The sequence below is a fragment of the Danio rerio genome, chromosome 20 (assembly GCF_049306965.1).
Source record: "Danio rerio strain Tuebingen ecotype United States chromosome 20, GRCz12tu, whole genome shotgun sequence".
NCBI classification, from domain to species: domain Eukaryota; kingdom Metazoa; phylum Chordata; class Actinopteri; order Cypriniformes; family Danionidae; genus Danio; species Danio rerio.
In genome coordinates this window covers 21,594,696-21,617,502 of record NC_133195.1, presented here as the reverse complement: position 1 = coordinate 21,617,502, position 22,807 = coordinate 21,594,696, and the positions used below count along the sequence as shown (strand labels likewise).

Sequence of the window (22,807 nt, the reverse complement as noted above, 5' to 3'; positions counted from 1 at the left end):
ACTGTAAACCATCAAATCCTGCTATCTACGCTTGAGTCACTGGGCTTTACAGGCACTGTTATTAAGTGGTTCAGATCTTACCTCTCTGACAGGTCATTCAGGGTGTCTTGGAGGGGAGAGGTGTCCAACCTACAGCATCTAAACACTGGAGTACCACAGGGCTCTGTTCTTGGGCCACTTCTCTTTTCCATCTACACATCTTTAGGATCAGTCATCCAGAAACATGGATTCTCCTACCACTGCTATGCTGATGATACTCAGCTATACCTCTCTTTTCACCCTGATGATCTCTTGGTTCCAGCTCACATCTCAGCCTGCCTGTCAGACGTTTCACACTGGATGAGAGATCATCATCTTTAGCTTAACCTCATGAAAATGGAAATGATTGAAGTTTCTGCCAACCCGACTCTACATCATAACTTTTCAATCCAGATGGATGGGGCAACCATTACTGCATCTAAAATGGTGAAAAGCCTTGGAGTAACGATTGATGACCAACTAAACTTCTCTGACCACATTTCTAGAACAGCTCGATCTTGCAGATTTACACTCTATAACAAAATCTATCACACTATATCAGAAAGGTTCGACCCTTCCTATCTGAACATGCAGCTCAACTCCTTGTTCAATCTATTGTTCTCTCCCGACTGGACTATTGTAACTCTCTACTAGCTGGGCTTCCAGCTAACTCTATCAAGCCTCTTCAGCTGCTCTAGAACACAGCAGCACGAGTGGTCTTTAATGAACCTAAAAGAGCACATGTCACTCCGCTGCTCATCTGTTTGCACTGGCTGCCAGTTGCTGCTCGCATCAAATTCAAAGCTCTGATGTTTGCTTACAAAGCGACTTCTGACTTTGCTCCTTCTTATCTCACTTCCACAGATTTATGTGCCCTCTAGAAACTTGCGTTCTGTGAATCAACGTCGCCTCGTGGTTCCATCCCAAAAAGGGAAGAAATCACTTTCTCGAACTCTCGCATTCAATCTGCCCAGTTGGTGGGATGAAGTCCCTTACTGCATCAGAATGGCAGAGTCACTCGCTGTCTTCAAGAAACGACTAAAAACTCAACTATTTAATCTCCACTTCCCTTCCTAATCTGCAATTGCCTCTCTGGTTCTACCGCTAACTGTATTACAAATAATAATAATAATTACTTATGTTTTGCTTCTTACTCTTTACATACCTGAAACTTGCCTACAGCACTGCGTTCACACCAGACGCAGAACGCGTGTCAAGTGATTTCCATGTTAAGTCAATGCAAACGCGCAAATAGACATCCTGCGGCGCGATATACGCGAATGGCGCGGTGAGAATGACGCAAATTGCGCAAATGTCGCGGCGCGAATTGGCCGTTTTGCGCGTTTGACGCGAGTCACTCGAGTTCGAAAATCTGAACTTCAACGGACATTCACGCCGCGTTAACCAATCAGGAGCTTGCTTCTGTGGGGGCGTGATTGTGACGTATCGCCTGTTGTTTGTGTTCCGAGGGAAATCCTCCAGCCTTCACCGACAACAGTTCATCAAACTCAGCTTGGCTCAGTCAGAAGCACCGCTGAAAGCCTCCGTCATCCAGGTTAAGTTTCTGGAGGAGTTTATGAGCTCACAGAGCTGGATGCACCTCTGAAAGGATGTAGTGGACTCAGACACGACCCTAAACGAATCGACGCTGTTTTTTAGTCTTCATAAAGCACATGAACACTGTTATTTTCTTCATAAAATCCATGTTAGCCATTTAGCTGTGAAGCTAGAGTCTTCGGGCAGACAGAAGCCCTGCCCATCACGCGAATCCGCGTCTGTTCTGAAGTGAATTTGACACGCGAATGAAGCGGGGTTTGACACGCGAATGAAGTGAGTAAACTCAAATGTTCACGCGGCTATTTACGCGCGAATAGCACGATTTATCCGCGCGTTCCGCGCCTGGTGTGAACACAGCATTATAGTTGTGTAAATTGCTTCCTTGTCCTCATTTGTAAGTTGCTTTGAATAAAAATTTTAGCAAGTCTGCTAAATGACTAAATGTAAATGTACATCAATGGAAATAATATGCAACTCTAATCCAAACAAAACAAGAAAACTTTTGAGCTAAAATTTTTTGGAATTTAATTTTTGTAGCTTTTTTGGAGAGTATTGTATTGACTTAAACTGCACTATATGTTTTGTTTTGTTTGGCCAACTGGAGTAAAGATAATTAAAAAAACATCGGTCATCAAAAACATAAAATTACTCCTGAAGTAATAAAGATAAACACATTTAATATAAAAATAGCTACTTCTTTTTTTTGAATTGAAATTATTTTGTTTATTTATTTGGTGTGACTGAATCTCTCTGTCTATGTGTGTTTATGTGTGTGTGTGCACTCAGGGATGTGTAAAACACTGAGAGAGACAAGTGTGCTGCACTTGTGTTTTTCCTCCACCTGTGTAGTGTGTGAAGCAGGAAGTCCTGGCACACATGCAGCTTAAAATGATTTCTCTGAGCGACAGACTGGCACACTTGTTTTTCCTGGAACATCTGGAAGCATGAGAGACTAAAGTCGCACCGACCGGGTCTTTGCAGCTGGTCTACAGGCACAACACTCCAAAGGTAAACAGGGAAAAACAGGGAAAAACCCCCCGCATTATCCTCCGGAATAGATGTCTGTGTATCCCAGTGCTGAGGGTGGAAACAGCCCCCCGTCACAGAGCAGGTGCTTCCTCCTGCAAGTCTTCTTATTTATCCACATTTACAGCCATGTTTGGGCAACCGGGGACACCAGCACAAGTTCAAGAGCCAAAGCCTTTCAGTGCCAACAACAGCCAAAAAGTGCCTAATGATCTGATGTGTGACAGGTGGATGAAGGAATGTGTTTGGAATCATGAAAACCCCGACTATTCTTCATTAGGCTTTCACTCAGTCTTCAGGAAATGCTGTTTATATATATATATATATATAATTTTTAAGCTTGGGTGAATTCCTTTAAGAGCTGGAAATTAATCTAGATTAAAATGGCTTATTTGAATTCTGCTAAAGGCATTCAGAATATGTGTGGTACCCAAATAAGAAGGGGTTTCTCAAGCCAGGTGGCGCATTAGACCAGGGGCTCATCTCCTGTTTCCAAATGCATCACAAACTTCTTAAGAACCTGTTCTACTATAATAATTGGTGATGAAAATAAATAATGTTCAATAGGATGTACTTGTGTTTACTTACTGTTTATTCAGTTAAACATGAATTGTGAACTGTAGGCCTACATAAGCTCCAAACAGCAAATTTTAAATACCTCAATCCGACTAAAGTCATAACTGAACTAAACAGAAATGGAATTAAGACGTGGAGTATATGTTAGTGGCATTATTGAAGTAAACATCGCGATCAAACTATTACCGTCATGTAGGACTTTTCACCATATTTTCCGGCAAGATCCACACACACGACTGTCACACACACACACATCACGAAACGCGGAAGTTTTTTTCTTTCCAATTTGCGTCCATTAAATTCCATAACAGACTCACCAGTCCTATTTGCATCTAATACCCCAGTTTGCCACAGGGGATGAATGAAATGTTCATAAGTTAAAATATCAAGGTGAAAGTCATCATAGCTTGCGTAGAATAGACCCAGCTCCCAACCCAACTTTGAGAATAGATTAACGGTGGTATTTTTTTATAGTGCGATAAGAGTCTCGTGTTAACGCAGCATGCTAACGCCACTAACGGCCCACCACTATTTGTATATATACACACACAGTTGAAATCTGAATTATTAGCCCCCATGAATTATTAGCCCCGTTTATTTTTTTTTCTCCAATTTCTGTTAAAGGGAGAGAAGATTTTTTTCGACACATTTATAAACATAATAGTTTTAATAACTCATTTCTAATAACTGATTTATTTTATCTTTGCCATGATGACAGTACATAATATTTTACTAGATATTTTTCAAGACACTTCTATACAGCTTAAAGTGGCATTTAAAGGCTTAAATAGGTTAATTATGTTAACTAGGCAGGTTAGGGTAATTAGGTAAGAAATTGATGGTTTGTTCTGTAGACAATTGAAAAAATATAGCGTAAAGGGACTAATAATTTTGTCCCTAAAATGGTGTTTAAAAAATTAAAAACTGCTTTTATGCTAGTTAAAATAAAACAAATTAGACTTTCTCCTGAAGAAAAAATATTATTAGACATACTGTGAAAAATTTCTTGCTCTGTTCAACATCATTTGGGAAAATAATTAAAAAAGAAAAGAAAAAAAGGGAGGGGGGGGGCTAATAATTCTGATTCATATAAATAGTTTTTTATATAAACTCACTGGCAATGTCATTCAAAATGTTTAGGCATAGGCTTGTATCCACTTAATGATGATTAGATCAGTTTTGTATCATTAGTTTTGTATCTTTTTATTTTATTTAAAATTGTACAATATTATTTATCTGGTAACTACTAATGTATCTAAATTAAGGACTGGTGAAATAATAAAAATTATTTATAGTTATTAATGTGAGAGTATTATCAATATTATTTTTTATACAAAATATAGCTGTCGCACAGTATCAGTGTCATTTCCACCACAACACTGTAATGTTGCTTTAAAAGTGTGTCAAAGATTATTTAGGTGGTTTCAGTGAAAATGAATAGTCTCTGAGAACATGGTCAAGATGGAGGGAATTTAAATTTGATCAACACATGAAGAAAAATCAAGGTAAATATTGCTTGATTAGGAAATACATTTATTCTGTCATTTCATTTTGTACCTTCAAAGATGTTTTTAAAACCAAACAAAATTAAGGTATATATGAGTGTTTTGTATACATGAAAGGCTAGTATCAATTCAAAGCTAATCGGTGAAGCTATTTTTCATTTTTTCACTATAAACTGTTCAAATGTCATTTCCATCACCACACACATTTAAAAAAGTATTTCATTAAAAGTGTATTCACAATGTATAAGTTCATGCTCTATTTAATATACAAATTCCGTTTATTTATTTTCTAATAAGCTCTTAACCAAATTAATATTACATTTTGGAGTGTGACAGATATACAATTCAGCATACAACTAATTTATTTCATTAACAAATGTATAATTATTATATATAGTGGGAAAATTGGGTAAACTGGATACAAAAGTGATCTTAGACAATGTTTGACTGCCATAGTTTATTTTATTTTGAAATAAAAGCTGTATATTGAGATGTGGTGGAATAGACATTTATTCAGTTCGCGATCAGTTCTCTTCTTATCTAAGTTTGTCCTCTTCCAGATCTTAAAACTAGACAAATTGTTTAATCTTATGAGGCTATGTTGGGTTAATTTTAAACAAGTTTTTTTTTTACTCAACTTCACAAGTATAAAAGTGCCTGTAGTTGACGAATGGCCCATATACCATAAATGTGCTATACTGTGAACTATCCCTTTAAGAGATTTCTTGATTTAGATTATTAAGGAAAAGACAGTAATCCCCAAATCACTTCTAAATTACCTGCATACTAGCAAAGCACACTTAATTATGCATGTTAATCCGCATGCTGCTAAAACAGTCTGATCACCTCATCACCATCATCTCCCTCTCTCTCTCTAAGATGTGGTGAGAACTTGTGAGATCAGACAGCTGTGTTTTGTCAGCTGCTTCAGCCCCGCCTTCGAGTGTGGCACTCGGTCGATGGGACTGACACCAATTATTTATGTCACATTCCCTCCGGAAGCAGAGGATGGAAACTCAACGAGAGAGAACCATCCATCAGACTTGTCCAATGGGGCTGTGTGTACCTGTGACTCCAGCACTGCAAAGGCAGGGAATGAAGTCTCTCAGGACGCTTTCAAATAACCAGCCACACACTTACCCTGTCAGAAGGAGACAGTAATTAAAAGTCCCATATACATACCGTTTAGTCTGCAAATATTACCTTGAGATGAACGCATAGGAAAGGTGATGGCGGATTTGGGGAGTGTTCACTTGAGTAATTGGAGTCGTCATTGACTCCTTGTGCTCTGCCCCTGTTCTGTGAACTGGTCGGCCGGTTTAAAACAGCGAAGTTAAGGAGCAAAAACAAAACGCAGGTTGTTTCAGGTGTCTCACTGGCTGGGAATTGACTCTTTAACTAGGTGCTTGATGGATGAGGTGGGTCAGGTTATTAATAGTTTGCTGATTTTCACCTTCAATATTTTCAGGGGGTATTTTTTATTGTGTCATGAAAGTCACGGTATGATCTATTGAAGGTTCAGAGACGAAGTCAGCTCCCTTGAAATAATTCTGCTCTTACTCAAAACTTCTGAAAGGCACGGTGACCAAAGCATCAGGGCTTCTGTGATGTGAGTGGACTGAAGGGTTACTGAACACTAATGTAGTGTAAGGTGTTTGTCATGCATGCATTTTATTGAAGGAAAAATGTGTGAAGTGACAAGAGCTATACATACAGAAAGACTATGATAGTCAAAAGAGAGTAATTAAGGTCTGTAATCTCACCACTACCTACACTGAGAAACATGGTGCCCAAAAAATTTTGCAAACAGACAACCTTTTTTCGATTTTGGCCAAATATAAAAACTTAGTAAAAATGTCGTAATATAGATTTAAAAATTGATAATGAAGCTATAGAAAGAGTATATGTAATTAAGTTTCTTGGTGTTGTATTGGACCATTAGTTGGAAATTAGTTGGAAATTAGTTGGAAACCGCAAATAAATGATGTGATATGAAAGTTATTAAAAACTGTAGCAATAGTGTATAAAGCAAGACTTATCCTGGACAATAAATCAATGTATGTATTATAAAGGGTCCATATTGGTACCTCAAAATATATATTAGTACCTAAAAAAAATTAAGAGTACCAGTTTTGTACTTTTTAGGTACTAATATACACCCTTGAAGTATTAATATGGACCTTTTAGGTACAAATGTGTACCTTTTGAAAAGGTACAACCTTAGTGACAGCTCATTCTTTCATTTGCTTTTCAGCTTAGTCCCCTTACTAATCTGGGGTCGCTACAGCGGAATAAACCGGCAACTTATCCAGCACGTTTTTACGAAGCGGATGCCCTCCCAGCCGCAACCCATCACTGGGAAACATTCGTTCACATTGATTCGCACTCATACACTACGGACTATATGGTCTACCCAGTTCACCTGTACAACGTCTTTGGACTTGTGGGGGAAACCGGAGCACCCAGAGGAAACCCACGCAAACGCGGGGAGAACATGCAAACTCCACACAGAAATGGCAACTAACCCAGCCGAGGCTCGAACCAGCGAGCTTCTTGCTGTGAGGCAATAGCACTACCTCCTGCGCTGCCACGTTGTCAGTGACAACCTGCATACCTTTATTTTTACTTATTTATTTTATTACACTTATGTTGCCATATATGAGTTAGTGTGTTGAAATTTGTGGGAATACATATAAATCTAGCTTACAATCCTTTCATACACTGCAGAAAAAAGTAATTAGACTGAAAATGTGGGGTATTTGGAGCATACAAATCCTTTATTTTCTAAATTGAAGATACTAAAGTTCAATGATTTGGTTAACTTAAAAAAGCACAGTTTGAAGCTAGGAATAAATTACTTCCGAAATGCATACAAAAGTTTTTTGAAGAAAAACAAGGGGGAAATAATCTGAGAAGAACAACATTTCTGGAGCTTGAAAACAAGGACAAATCTAAAAGAGTTTGTATGTATGTGGTGTGAAATTATAGAACAGTCTAGAACAGATTCTTAAACAATGTCAGGGCATTAATTAATTTAAAAAGTTGTATAAAAAAAAAAAAAAAATATATATATATATATATATATATTATAATTAGATTAGTATATATATATATATTCCCAGGTTGCAGTTGGAAGGGCATCCGCTGCGTAAAAACATGCTGGATTAGTTGGCTGTTCACTCCGCTTTATTTATTAATAAAGGGACTATGCTGACAAGAAAATGAGTGAATATATATATATATATATATATATATATATATATATATATATATATATATATATATATATATATAATGATGAATAGAGGTGATTGAAAAAGAATAAAATGAGAAAAGTATAATGAAATTTCAATTAATGCAGTACTATACAGCTATACTTGCTTTGATTTCTTAAAACAATTTAAATAATTTCCTTGTTTCCTTATTTAAATAATAACCCTTGTCTCGGATTATCATTCAGGTCAGGTCAACAGTATGGCAAGTGTCTCCACAGAGAGCCATTATTAGATCTGGCTAATGCTTTAGCGACAGACTTAAATAACAATAACCCCGTAATTCAATTAAGCAACTTAACTACTATAAATGTAGGCATGTAAAGAACATCCTAAAGATTCAGACCTTATTTTAACACTGGAACATTTTTGGCTCTTAATCAACTCTTAATCTACTCCAACCACACACAGTGTTGTAGCTTCTGCATTTTTAAAGCAAGTAAGTCAATTTTCTAATCAATTCTACTGTATGAGGAGCACCCGGACTTTGTCAAGTTTTGATTCATTTCATCAAGTCAGAAATAAAATAACATACGAAATAAAAAAAATAAAAATAAAAACAATAAAGCTTAAATATATTTATTTTAGGCAGGAAATTAGTACATTCAAGTAACAAGGACTTAATATCATTTAAGTTAACAAGTAACCATTTGGCCAGCAGAGAATAAACTGCAATGAAGGAACCACATTCGCATCATCTGCATCAGTGTAATTCATAGTTTTGTCTGAACAAAACCCTCAGTCCTATAGACGTACATCCTTTATGTGTTGTGTGCAAAACATCTAAGGCAAGTCTTATTGTATGCGCCTCAGTCCTTACAATACGCAGTATTCTTTATTTGATGATTTCTGGTGATGTTAATCCTGTGCATTTACTGCACTTACTTTAAGTAAGCATGCATATTCCGACTAATTCAGATGGTGATTCTGTCATGTATTTTAGAAGGGATACAAATGCTTTGCTTTAACCTTTTAAAAAGGTATGATCTCCCCCAAATAACCTTTAGGTAAATCATATTAATAAATAATCCATATTGCTACAATGCAGGAAACATTTAACATAACATATGCAACCACTTTCACAACAACACACATTAATTCTCATTCATTCGTTCACACAGATCTGGTCTCCTGATTTCCATTACGTCACTATAATACCTGAATTTTCATTTACAGTGTCTTTCAATATATTTTAAAACTGCAGCAGCAAAACAAAGTATATGATACATTGACTGATACATTTATTAACAGTCCCTTATGTGGCTAAGGCTTACAATCATTGAATTATATAAATAATTGCAATTAAATATGTTCTTTTGTTATTGATTGAATACAGTTTCTAAAGGTTTTATTATCATTAAAGCTAACAGAGCTTCCTCTGCTGTTCAAGTTTCAGTAATTCCCTTTTTACAGTACCTCAGCACTAATGCTTTGTGTTTGCATATATAATCTGCATATTTTAAGGAATCATTAGAAGTAAAGTGCATTATATATTACTCTTTGGAAAATAAAATAAGGAATCCAAAGGGCTTTTGAAAAGCAGGATTTATAAGGGTAAGATGAATAGTGTATTGTCACCATGTCAAAACCTTCTGTTCACACCAAGGACAATAACTATGATGATAACAATAAAGATGTTGTTCTAAAAATTGTTTGAATAAAGATGTAGAGGAATTATACCATTTATCGTTTCAGAAAAAAATATTTCCAGCTAATAATCTATAAAACCCTGACAGTGAGTCAAAATTCATCAGACTAAAAAGAGCTTGTGCAACTTACGACATTGTGGAGATCCTTTGCTTGTTGCTCTTTTTAAAGGTTCTATAAAGATAAAATTATCTTGAAAATAATTGGTTATACAATTGAAGATAATGATAAGAACAAATGGAAGTTACACAGGCCACAATAGCAAACCGAAGCAAAAAAGTACCTCAGATGTCTAGTATGCTGTAGTTTCAGCTCCTTTATGTTTTCTCCTTTATGTTTGCTGGGAGAAAATAATTTGTATTGTTTTTATTTCACTACATCGACTGCAAAATTCCCTGTTTAATTTTACAGATTACATGTGCTAGATTCACTGCACAGATGCTCTTGAAGCGAGGAAACCTCGCTAAGGAAACCTGCTGGTTACAACAGGGTTATCAAAAAAAAAAGAAAAAGGATAACCTAAAAATAAAGTTTGTTTTTGTATGCTAGTGTCGACACAAATATAGTTATTGTTTTATTTATAGTTATCATGGATGGTGTGAATGACCATTACAGCATGCTACTGTAACAGAGGCCAACTAGTGAAGTGCTGTGCAGGTAAACTTTACTCAGACCCCTAAAAGGAGCACAAGCGACAGATGCTAGACTATGGTCTTTAGCCTCCTTGTTTGAGCAACCAACCCCCATGTGGAAAGTTGCCGGTTCAATCCCAGCTCAAAGTTGGTTGGGAGGTGTAGCATCGGCGAGGGTTACATTGGTGCAGTGACCCAGCTCGGAGCGGGTTGGGTACAGTAGGACCGGCGAGTTTACTAAAAACATTTACAGTTTCTTTAAGTATAATGAATCTGCTTTAAATTTGTTTTTGCAGACCTTGTTGTACTCATAAAAAATTTAAACCCCCATTTTAAAAACCCAAATTAGGGATTTTGATGTCTTTTGACGTCACAGTAGCAGGACTCAACCCTCAGTAACAGTAACACCCTCTCTGAGACCATTTTAGCTTGGTCACTTTGGTTTTTTCTGATGCTGTGGAAGTATTGGTTGAAAACCAAAGTTGGTTTGCAAATGATTTGAACCCATCTGTTTTTTTGTCGGTTCCTCATGAACTTCTTCAAAGGAACCTGGCTGAGATTCCAGTGAGGACTTTGTTATCTGCTTCTGCAAGGCATTTTCCAACTCACTGTCCTCTGAACCATCATTAGTGTCATTTGTCTGGTTGCCCTCTTCTCCTGTGTCCTCAGTGATATCTGAGAGTTTGCCCTTCTCTTTTTGATTTAACTCTTCCACCTCGTCTTTTTCCACACAAGAACTCTCTTCCGCATTATCACTCCCATCCTCTGGAGTCTCCTGGTCTTCATCCTCATTGTCATCTTCATCCTTCTTTGGTTGTCCACTACCAGCAACTTTGAGGAAATTCAAAGTATTTACGAGCAGCTTGAAGGTCTTGAATGCAGTTTTCCTCTGTGGTTTATTCTCTGACTCAGAGTTCAAATCTATGACTTGGCTGTGTTCCTCAGTTTCTGAGTCTTCTCCATCAGCATATGCACCATCCTCAGACTCAGAGTTGTGGTTTATCAAAACATTTAATGAAGCTGCTCCATCTGGTTTGCCATCTTTTTGCTTTGGCTGTAACATGGGCTGTAAATTTGGAGTGTTCCCATCACGTTCCCCTTCATCTGTCTCCATATCTGGTTCAGTTTCATCCTCAGCTTCGTCACCAGCTTCAGCTGATTCGCCATTATTGAAAACAAGACCAGCTTTTTTTGCCAAGTCGTTTTCTTCTTTATCACTTTCTTCATCTCCATCAACAACCTCAAGATTAGTTGAAACATCTTGACTCTCTGTGTCCTCAATGTTAGAAAGAACATCTGCTGCTTCACAACTGACAGTGTCCTCATCTTCACCCTCTGTTTGACTCCTGTCAGTGTCTTCTGCAGTTGTTTCATGATCAGGAGTTTGCTCTGATGGCTCTATCTCAGCATTCTCATCTTGTTCTGTTGATCCATCTTCAGTAGCTTTCCCTTCATGCATTTCAGATTCTGCATTGGTGGTTCCTTCATCTTCTGATTCTGCTTCAGAAGTCTCCTTTTCCTCAGCTGAGACATCTCCTGTATTGTCAACATCATCAGTGTTTTCTCCAGTCTCATCATCATCATCTGCTCTTTGTTCCTCAGTTCCTCTTTCTTCAGCTGATGTCCCCTCAGCAGTTTCATCTTCAGCCGTCTCACTGTCTTTTGTGGTGTCCTCATAACCTGTATCACTCTCTTCTGCAGTGTCAGCTTCATCAGTCTGCGTATCTTCTGCATTGTTGTTGTTATTGTTGTTAGCTGTCTCACCATTTTCTGCAGTTTCATCATTGCTTCTGTTGCTCTCTTCTACACTTTCAGCTTCAGCTATCTCTTCATCTTCTACAGACTCAATTTTAGAAGATGTTTCACACTCGTCTGCAGTTCCATCCTCAGTTGTTTCATCTTTTATAGCAATTTTATTTTCGTATATTTTATCTTCAACTGTTGCACCTTTCAGTGCAGCATCATCTTCAGTGGTCTGTATGTCTTCTGCATCTCCATCTTCAGCACTTTGTCCATCATCTGAAGTTTTATCATCAGCAGTTTCATCTTCAGCAGTTTGTCCATCTTCTGAATTTTTATCATCAGCAGTTTCATCTTCAGCAGTTTGTCCGTCTTCTGAATTTTTATCTTCGGAAGTTTTATCTTCAGCAGTTTGTCCATCTTCTGAAGTTTTATCTTCAGCAGTTTGTCCATCTTCTGTAGTTTTATCGTCTGTAGTTTCATCTTCAGCAGTTTCTTGATCTTCCACAGTTTTGTTTTCAGCCATTTCCTGGTCTTCTGCAGTGTCACCATTTACTGATTCACCTTGGTCTGCAATTTCATCTTCAGCTATCTGACCATCTTCCAAAGTTTGATTTTCAGGGGTTTCACATTTTTCTGCAGTTTCACCTTCAGCAGTGTGTACACCTTCTGCAGTTTCATCTTCAACTGTTTCACTTTCCTTTGCAGTTTCACCTTCAGCAGTTTGTCCATCATGTGAAGTTTGATCTTCAAATTTTTCAATTTCTTCTGCAGTTTCTTCATCTACAGTAAGGTGTTCATCTTCTGCAGTGTCTTCATCAGCAGTTTGTCCATCCTCTGATGTTTTGTCTTCAGCAGTTTGTCCGTCATCTGAAGTTTTATCTTCAACAGTTTGTCCATCCTCTGAAGTTTTGTCTTCAAAATTTTTAATTTCTTCTGCTTTTTCATCTTCAGTAATTTTTCCATCTTCTGCAGTTTCATCTTCAGCAGTTTGTCCATCCTCTGATGTTTTATCTTCAGCAGTTTGTCCATCATCTGAAGTTTTATCTTCAGCGTTTTGTCCATCATCAGAAGTTTTAACTTCAAAATTTTCAATTTCTTCAGCAGTTTCATCTTCAGTAAAGTGTTTATCTTCTGCAGTTTCTTCATCAGCAGTTTGTCCATCCTCTGATGTTTTATCTTCAGCAGTTTGTCCATCATCTGAAGTTTTATCTTCAGCGTTTTGTCCATCATCAGAAGTTTTAACTTCAAAATTTTCAATTTCTTCAGCAGTTTCATCTTCAGTAAAGTGTTTATCTTCTGCAGTTTCTTCATCAGCAGTTTGTCCATCCTCTGATGTTTTATCTTCAGCAGATTGTCCATCATCTGAAGATTTATCTTCAAATTTTTCAATTTCTTCCGCAGTTTCATCTTCAATAATGTGTTCGTCTTCTGCAGTTTCATCATCAGCAGTTTGTCCATCTTTTGAAGTTTTATCTTCAGCAGCTTGTCCACCATCTGATGTTTTTTCCTCAACTGATTCCCCATCTACTGTAGCTTGATCTTCGTCGGTTTGTTTATCTTGTTTAATTTTGTCTTCAGCAGTTTGTCCATCTGCACTTTCACTTTCAGCTGCCTCATTCTCTTCTGCTGTGTCAATAACTGAGTCACCTTCATCAGTTTCATCTTTTGCAGGTTGTCTATCTTCTGCAGTTTCACTTTCAGCCTTCTCAGATACTTCTGCAATGTCATCATTATCTTTCTCACTTAATTCTCCTGTTTCATCTTCAGTTATCTTATCTTGTCCAGCAGAATCGATCCCATCTTCCTCTTGATCTTCATCTTGTTCTGCTGCCTGATGTTGTGCAGTCATTGAGTCATAAGACAACTTATCAATTTCCCCATCATCATCATCATCATCATCATCCACAACTGCCCGTAATTGACTAGGTGCATTCGACTGTTTCTCAGAACTATCTTCTACATAAGTGCTGGAGGCATTGTCTTCCTCATCACCCTCCTCACTTTTTCGTTCCCTAATTTCTTGGATACCAGAAAAAATAATTTCTCCTCCCTCTTTCTCCTCCTCCTCTTTTACAGCCTCAAGCCCCACATTTTCTTCCTCCATCTTACTGGACGTAGATGTACTGGCGTTCTCCTCAATCTTTTCATTGGCTGGAGACGATTTTTTTATCTGGAGTATTTTTCTCAAATCAAAGTCCATCATCACAGGTGCTGAATTCAGTATTTCCACAGGTAACACAGGCTTTGATGCCATTTTCTTTTTTAAGCATGATTCACAAGGACAATATTCATCATCACTACGTTGATCGCTGAAATCTGTGCCTGTCATTGTGTAGTCATCGTCACTTTTAGCAGGTTGTGGATCAATAGATTGGTTACGCATCACCTTCAGACGCCTCCGCCTTTGCTCTGTTTGAATGGTTGATTCACGGGATATTGTTTCTTTTGGTGGCTTTGGCCTGCCAGCTCTGCCATGGATCTTCTTTAGCTCCTTGTCAATACTATATTGTATGCGTCTCTGGACTTCATCTTGCAATTCGGATATCATAGTGTCAAGCTGCTCGTTTTCATCCAGATTCCAACGGACTTTAAACTCAGCCATTGCATCCACATAATGAGTCATAAATTGCTTTTCTAATTTGTTCAATAAATTCAGAACCCATACAGGATCTGGATCTTGAGAAATCTTTTTTGATAACTGACCTCTTTGTAGTGTTGGAGCGCTGCCTGAACTTGTGTCCTCTTGATGGTCTGATTGGGGTTCTTCCGTTTTGGGATTATTCCCAGAACTTTTGTTTGATGAAAGAGGGGTTTCAATGAGTTCCCTTGGGCTATCATAACTCCTGATTGTCTCATCAGAGCCTGGAACATCATCTTTTAGCTTCTCTACATTTTTGTCTGGTGTCATCTGAGTTTGATTTGCTACATCTGGAGTGGCTGAATCATTTTTTGACTCTGGTGTTTTTGAAGTTTCTTCTTCTACTGTTTCTTCAACTTCCTGTACCTTTGTCAGGGTATCCAAGCCTTCACAATCAGTGTTAGGTTGGACTTGGGTGCCATCATTGACACTGCTTTTCCCAGAACCTGTCGAGCCACTGTTAACATCTACACCTGAGGATGATCTGGCTTTCAATTCCTCATCCAGATGTTTGCCTTTCTCTTCTGATGTCTCCTTCTTGTTTTTTGGGTCACAAAGCCAAAGAGATTTAAGCATGCTCATGAGCTCCTGGTATTTTTCTTTTTTACCATCTTCATCACAAGGACCAAAGTCTAACAACTGAAGATTTGCCAAACAATCCAGAAGACCTTGTGCAGATGCAGAGAGTTTACGTCCATACACCGGAGATACCTCAGGTAAGCTATTGCATCTATCGAGTTTGGGGCTCAGCAGGACTTTCATCACCAGAACTGAGGAATTAAACACCTTTGGTTTATCTTCTCTCTGAGACAAATCATCCTCAACAGTTTCAGGAGATTTATCATCAACAATTTCTTCTGCATTTAACACATGATCATCTCCTATCTTATTCTTTGTTTCAAGCTTGGTTGCATCACTTCCCTGCAATCTTTCACGATCAATTTCATCTCCCATAGGCATATTTGATGTGCAAAGTGGCTCTGTCGATTCACACTTTTCATGGAAATCATCAGCCAAGTCACACAAGGCAGTGTCCAATGGGATTTTCCTCAGCCATTCATTCACCACCTCAGTTGGGGAGGCATTAGGCAAGAAAGAAGGGCTCAGCTCAGACATGTCATCATCCATCTTGTGGCAAGAAGAATCACTTCCCATTCTTTTCCTGCATTTGCTACTTTTTTCACTCTTAATATCACTCATATTATTATTAGATGTGCAAGACCGAGGTTTTTCTACTGCTGCTACTGCATTTAAATGGTCATTCTGTTCTTGTCTCGGGTCTTTAGCTGGCCCGCTCTGGGATACCGCACTACCATTAGAGCCACCAAGCAGAATAACAGGTTTTTTTGATTTCTTGGGAGATTTTGGTGGGATGGGACTTAGTTGGTTTCCCGAGGTTAAAGATAAAGTTGCTGAATGACACCTGGGCACACTGTCCTCAACTTTTTGTCTCGACTTGGTGCTTAATTTATCACTTCTTCCACTAATAACTGTAGCTTCAGCATTATTATTTTGACTGTTTACTTGAGAGGATGAACTAGATATATTACTTTTTGGTCTGTCATTTATTTCTGCAGTATGTTCTTCTTTTGTTTTAGATATCCCAGAGTGTGAGATTGCAGAGGCACTTGAAACGGGTGACATTTTACTCTTCTGTTGAGTAGAACTACATTTTGAGCAGATGCTCTGAGGTTTATGGGTAACATCTGGACTTTCTGTTCTCTCTTGACTTGTGACTTCAGTGTGTGCAGACATACCAGAGGCTTTACTAGATGGACGAATCTTGGCTGATAGCTGTCCATCAGGTGATGTTATTAAATACTTTGTTTTGGAGGATGTATTGCTTGCTATACCATTTATGTCCTGGTTTGTGTCTGTATGACATGCAGAGCTGCAATGAGAACATTTGGACTTAGATTTACTAGAAATGTTAGAATTGGCTGATGCAAAGCTTTTAGTTCTTTCCTCTGATGCCGGTATTGCTTCATTTGCAATTCGTACGGGAGAATCTGATAAACACTGTTCAGAATCACCACATACTTCAGATGTTCTTGATTTTACTGAAACAACATCTATTTCCTCACCGTCATCAGCTTCGTGGTCATCAAATATCCCAATAGACACTGAAGTGCTTGATGGTGTTAAAACTCTTTCAGAGGCCGAACCTGCTGAACTGATTTGGGACTTTCCTGACTTTTTAGACAGAGGACTTACAGGTACTTCTTCATAGTCAGAGTCTCTTTCAGATAACACAATTGGACTTGCTGACTTGTTTAATGTCCCACAAACACATTTGTTATTTTTTTCAGGTTTAGATACTTCTGAGTGATCCGACACTGGAGTTTTTACACTGTTTGTCAGTGTAAGATCCTCGACCTCAGAAACTTTTGATTTCTTGGATCTCGAGGACATATTTGACTTAACTGACAATTTGCTCATTGATCTCTTTGCTTTTTTGTCCACACCATCTTTGGATACAGTGCATGTAGATGGACATGACTTTACAGACAAAGAGCTTGTTGTTCTTTCTACAAGAGCATTTGCCTCTTCATCCTCCTTAGCTGTTCTTTCAGATGTACCAGATTTTGCAGACATTCCACTTGATGACCGTACATCTCCAATGTTTTTAGTGTCTTGAGGACCAACTCCTGAAATATTTGACCTCTTAGATCTTGCAGATGTTTTAGATGTAACCGATGCTGTACTTGGTGCTTTCTGCACTATATTGTTGATTAGATCAGATTGTTCTGACTTGTCTGTCCTAGTAGAACGATTAGAAACAGTGGATAAAGCACTTTCTGACCTTACTTCCTTATCTTTTTTTTCAATGTCAGGCCAATGACCAGATCTCCCAGAGACTTCAGATTTCAGAGACCTAGAACTTGGTGCCCTATCTGATTTTTGTTCCTCTGGTTCATTTATGATTATTTCTGAAACTTTTGATTTGCTGGATCTTACAGAGATATTAGATTTTGCAGAGAGTGCACTTGGAGCCCTTTCTTGTATTTCTCCCTCATTTGTTGCTTTATTCTCCTCAGGTGAGGCTTCAGATATTACTGAAATTGCACTTGGAGATCTATCTAGGTTATGAACCTCTTCAGGCTGTATTTCTGAAACCTTTGATGCTTTGGACTTTGCAGACACACTGGTTTTGGTAGAAATAGCAGATCTTCCTGACATTGCACTTGATACTCTATTCTCTTTTTCCTTGTCATCAATTTCAACATCTGTTGCATTGGATTTTTTAGATTTTGCAGAAATGTTTGATTTTGCTGACAAAGCACTTGAAGCCCTGTCTTCATTTTCATCAGGTGTGGCATCTGATATTACTGAACTTGCACTTGGAGATCTGTCAGGATTCTGACCCTCTTCTTTCACTGAATTCTTTGTCTTATTGGATCTTACTGAAATGCAGGATTTAGTAATGCTTGGCGCTTTTACTTCATTGTCCTCATCATCAGGCTCTTCAGCCTTTACTTCTGAAACTTTTGATGCCTTAGATTTTGCAGACATGCTAGTTTTGGTGGAAATATCATATCTTCCTGACATTGCACTTGATACTCTGTCCAGTATTTCTTCGACATCAGTGTTACCATCTATTGCAGAGGCATTTGACATTTTCGACTTTGCAGATATGTTTGAGTTTGCAGACAAAGCACTTGAAGCCCTTTCTTGGATTTCTCCTTCATTTGTAACTTTATTTTCATCTGGTGAGGCTTCAGATATTACTGAAATTGCACTTGGAGACCTATCTATGTTCATAATCTCTTCTTTATCATCAGGCTCTTCGGGTTCGACTTGCAAAACCTTGGATGCCTTGGATTTTGCAGAGATACTGGTTTTGGTAGAAATATCAGATGTTACTGATGCTGCACTTGCTACTCTGTCCCCCTGTTCATTGTCATCAGTGTTGACATCTGTCATAGAAGCATTTGACTTCATTGATATTGCAGAAATGTTTGATCTTGCAGACAAAGCACTTGAAGCTCTTTCCTCTTCTTGGTATTTTGCATCAACAAGCTCATCAGTCAAAACATCTGAAAGTTTAGACTTCTTGGATCTTGCTGAAATGCTTGATTTTTCCAAAAGTGCACTCTGAGCTCGTTCATCTAGTTGGCGTTCTGCTCTTTGAGGTGAAGCAGTTGGCACTTTTAAAGTTTTGGACTTATTTGATCTTCCAGAGGCATTGGATTTAGATGACATGGCACTCAGAGCCCGTTCCTCTGCAACTTCAACTTCTTCACTTACAATTACTCCTGATTGGTTAGACCGTGCTGACAAAGCACTCTGGGCTCGTTTTTCTGCATGGTCAATTGTTTCTACCTGATCTTCTGTGATGAATTCTGATTTTGCAGATATGTCAGATTTAGAGGACATTGCACTAGCAGATCTCAAATCATCTCTATTTTTATCCATATTACTATCTGCTGTCATATTAGATACATTGGATTTCTTTGATTTAACAGAGGTATTGGATTTTGTTGACAATGCACTTGGCCCTCTTTCCTCTGGTGATTTATCTGAGCTTTCACATGTTTCTTTAGGGGCTGTTTCAGAGGTACGTGATGCTGCATGAACAGCAGATGATCGATCATCATCTCCTCCTACCTCTGACATTTTGGACCTTTTAGATCTTTTAGAACTATTTGATTTAGCCGATAATGCACTTGATGCTCTTTCTTCCAGTTGTTCAATGTCTAATTTTTTTGACAATGTGGAAGCTTCCGATTTAACAGACAGAGCACTGGAAGCTCTGTTTTCTGTTTCTTCATTCTCAATCTTGGACTTATTTGATGTCAATGAAGCATTTGATTTGAGCGACATAGCACTTGGAGCCCGATCTTTGATTTTGTCTCCTGATCTTAGTATTGGTGTTGTCTCAGATTTCCTTGATCTTGCAGATACAGAAGACTTTACAGAAATGGCACTTGATGCTCTTTCCTGATCATCCTCTTTTTCCAGTATTTCGTCTTGGTTTACTTCTGAAAATTGAGATGCTCTGGATATTGTAGAGATATTTGATTTTGATGATGCAGAGCTTGGAGATCTCTCCACATGTAGCTCCACTTGATGAGCTCCTTTATCTTCAGGTTTGTTTAATTCAACAGAAGTGTTGATTGAATTTAAAGATTCCTCTTCTTCATGGAATGAAATTTCTTCTGACATTTCAGATTTTGTTTTGTGTGAGACATTTGATTTGAGGGAAACACTGCTGGGGGCTCGGTCTTGATTGTAATCCTCAGTCTCACTCAGTTCAAAGGAGGTTTTAGATCTTGCAGAAATATTTGATATTATCGAAACAGGACGGGAAGCCCTTTCCTCTGTTGGATCGTCATGTGTTAGTTCTTCAATTCCAGATTTGTTTGATGTTCCAGATTTCACACTCAAAGCTTTTTCTTCTATGCCCTCCTCAAATGCCCCATGAGTGGAAATATTTGACCTAGATGACGCAACACTTACAGCCCTTTTCTCAACATTGTCTTGTAATTTGCCGAGCTCACCAATACCATGATCTGATACTCTGGATCTCACTGATATATTTGAGTTGACAGACATGGCACTTGATTTTCTTACTTCTAGGTTTTCCTCCTCACACACATCACCTGAGACTCTTTGAGACTTGTTTGATGTGGCACTTAGTGCTCTTTCATCGTAATCTAAAACATTTGTTTTAACTGATTTTCTAGAGTTGTTGGATTTTATAGAGAGAGCACTTAATGATCGCTTCTCTGGTATTATTTCAGCAGGATTTCCATTCTCACACGAGGTTGATAACTCAGACAGAGACTTTGTAGAAGTTGCACTTAGTGCCCTTTCCTCAGTTACTGAAACTTGCATGTCTTCTACCTCATCATTTGTTTCAGAAGCTTCTGGAGTGTCCTTTGTCACTACACATTTACAGGTTTTGGGTCCAGACAAAATGTTGGGGGAAGCAGATGCTTCAGACCTGACCTCTTCAGTGCCAACTTCAGGACTGGCAAACTTTCTGTAAGTTTTAGACCGCCCTGAAGATGAAGCCTTGCTCGGTGGTCTTGGTGACAGATGCCTCAGAGATGCAGGAGATTTACAGGGTGAAGCAGAACATTGGTTTGTTTCAGGATCTTTGCTCTCCTCATCATCCTGTTGGTCATGGGATGCTCTCGAGATAGTGGGGTTGACGTCATCATCTTGATCCTCCTTCAGTGATGCTAGAATTTGTGAGGAAGAGCTCAAGACAGATATAGACCTCTCATCTTCCTCTACTTGCTGAGTGATCTGAACACTTAAATGATCTTTAGGGAGGTTGGAGGAAATTACATCAGGTCTGTTCTCTTCATTATCAGATGCATGAATGTTCTCACACCTATCATCTACAGTACTTGTGCTCTTTGGTTTAGGGGATATTGAGGATACTTCACTTCGACTGCAGCAATGGTTGATGGTACACTGTTCAATTGTTGTATCTACTTGCTGTCCGAAGGTCTGTTGAATGCAAGTTGCCTTTTCCACTACATGCTCTGTGTACTCCTCACTGGACACTGTGCGAATGCTGTCAGTAGATGCCTTTTTGCACACTATTCTTCTTGAGGATGCACTTGAGCTTGAGGATCTGATGCGTCTTACAGCTCCTTGACTGGGAGGTACAGGATTCTTCCAGATGTCATATTCCTGACAGCGAGCACAGCAGTGCTGACAGTGTGACTCTTCAAAATGTCTTTGGTAACGCTTTGTGTGGTATGTTTCATTTGCTTCACCAGCAGAAAGAGAGTCGGCTTCGGAGCAGCTCTCTGAACTGCCATGCGAGACTGAGCAAGCATCATCAGATACTAAATGGGAATCATTAAAAGTGCTCTTTGACTTTTTGACCTCTGTGGACCAGTGCAATGTCTCGTTGTGCAAGAGTCGAAAACGCACTTTCATCTCCATTGACAGGCTGCCATCTTTATTGACCAGAACTCGCTTTTCAATATCATCATCCATCATATTTTCACCTGCATGGACACAATCACCTCTGTCCCCTGGTGGTAATGAGTCAAGTCGATTTGGAAACAATTTTTCTGATGAGGCAGAGAGTCTTGCAGACCTGTTGCTTGAGTCACACCTTGGGTGGATGACACTTCTCTTTGTTTCAAGTCCAAAGTTGACTACAAGAAAGTAAACAAAGTAAATAAGTTAACATTAATAAATACAAAGTAATAACTTCATGAATGTGGCACAAATTTAAAACAACCTTTTTCATATCATTAATTTTAAATTAAATAGATGGATCCAGATTTATTACTCAGCTTATTTCCAAAACAATCCAACAAGAGCAGTTAACTCGAAAGACTGGGACACACCTAGTTGACGCCAAACAACTAGCATCGACGTAAACCAACTGTGTTGTCGGTTTGCGACCACATCTGGACTAAGGGCCTACTCACACTATGCCATCCGTACCGTGCCCAGGCCCGTTTCCCGGATCGTTTGAGAAGTGTGAGTGCGCTGAATCGGGCTCAAGCACGGTTCACTTGGCCGGCCCTGGCCCGATTGGAAGAGGTCTGCCTGAGCCCGGTTCACTTGGGCTCAGCCCAAAACTGAAAGCGAGACGTGACTTTTAAGGGGCTGTTTCATATGGATTTATTAATCATTCTTACTGTTCAGTGAACGCAAACTGCCGTAGTTTATTAAAGACGCAAACCCCTCACTGCACGACAGCTGCGCGGCTTCAGCAGACCTCCTCATTCCTGCAGCACGAGAGCTTTATGATTGTTTATGAGCGCCAAAAGTGGCGGATCTGTTTGGCAAAATATTTGATGGCATATCAAACGACTGAAACGATATAACTAGACAAATCTCCACTGTGCTGCTGAGTGGGAGAGTGCTTCTCACTGAACAGCGCAGCAGCGATGACGTAAGCGAGCCGAAGCCCGTTTGTGGTGTGAGCGCAGGCCGTCGGGGGAGACGGGAGGGGGACAAAGCGTGCTTTGGCCCGGTTCGAGGCAACTGTACCCAGTGTGAGTACGGTCTAAAAAGCTGTCTGTGAACATATTAAATGGGCAGCAGCAGACTAAGTTATCACAGTACTTGTCAATCACCATGTCACTTATTCATCAGGGGCTGCCACAGTGGAATGCACTGCCAACTTATCCAGCATATGTTTTACACAGCGGATGCCCTTTCAGCTGCAAACCAGTACTGGCAAACATCCATACACACTCATTCACACAAATA

At 38.9% G+C, this 22,807-nt stretch overlaps 1 protein-coding gene and 1 long non-coding RNA gene across 2 annotated transcripts in view; both read right to left on the bottom strand.

Moving 5' to 3' along the window:
• Nucleotides 1-4,689: 4,689 nt before the first annotated feature.
• Nucleotides 4,690-7,551, bottom strand: LOC141379553 (uncharacterized). The gene is made up of 2 exons (XR_012396398.1): nt 5,121-7,551; nt 4,690-5,038 (listed from the first exon to the last, which is right to left on the bottom strand). It is a non-coding gene; the product is annotated as an uncharacterized lncRNA (long non-coding RNA).
• Nucleotides 7,552-8,517: 966 nt separating this feature from the next.
• Nucleotides 8,518-22,807, bottom strand: part of rp1l1b (rp1 like 1b) — a 68,534-nt gene continuing 54,244 nt past the window's right edge. Inside the window, exon 7 of the mRNA XM_017352701.4 lies at nt 8,518-21,738. Coding sequence (XP_017208190.1) covers nt 10,667-21,738 — 11,072 coding nt within the window. The 3' untranslated portion in view covers nt 8,518-10,666. The remainder of the gene's footprint in view (nt 21,739-22,807) is intronic.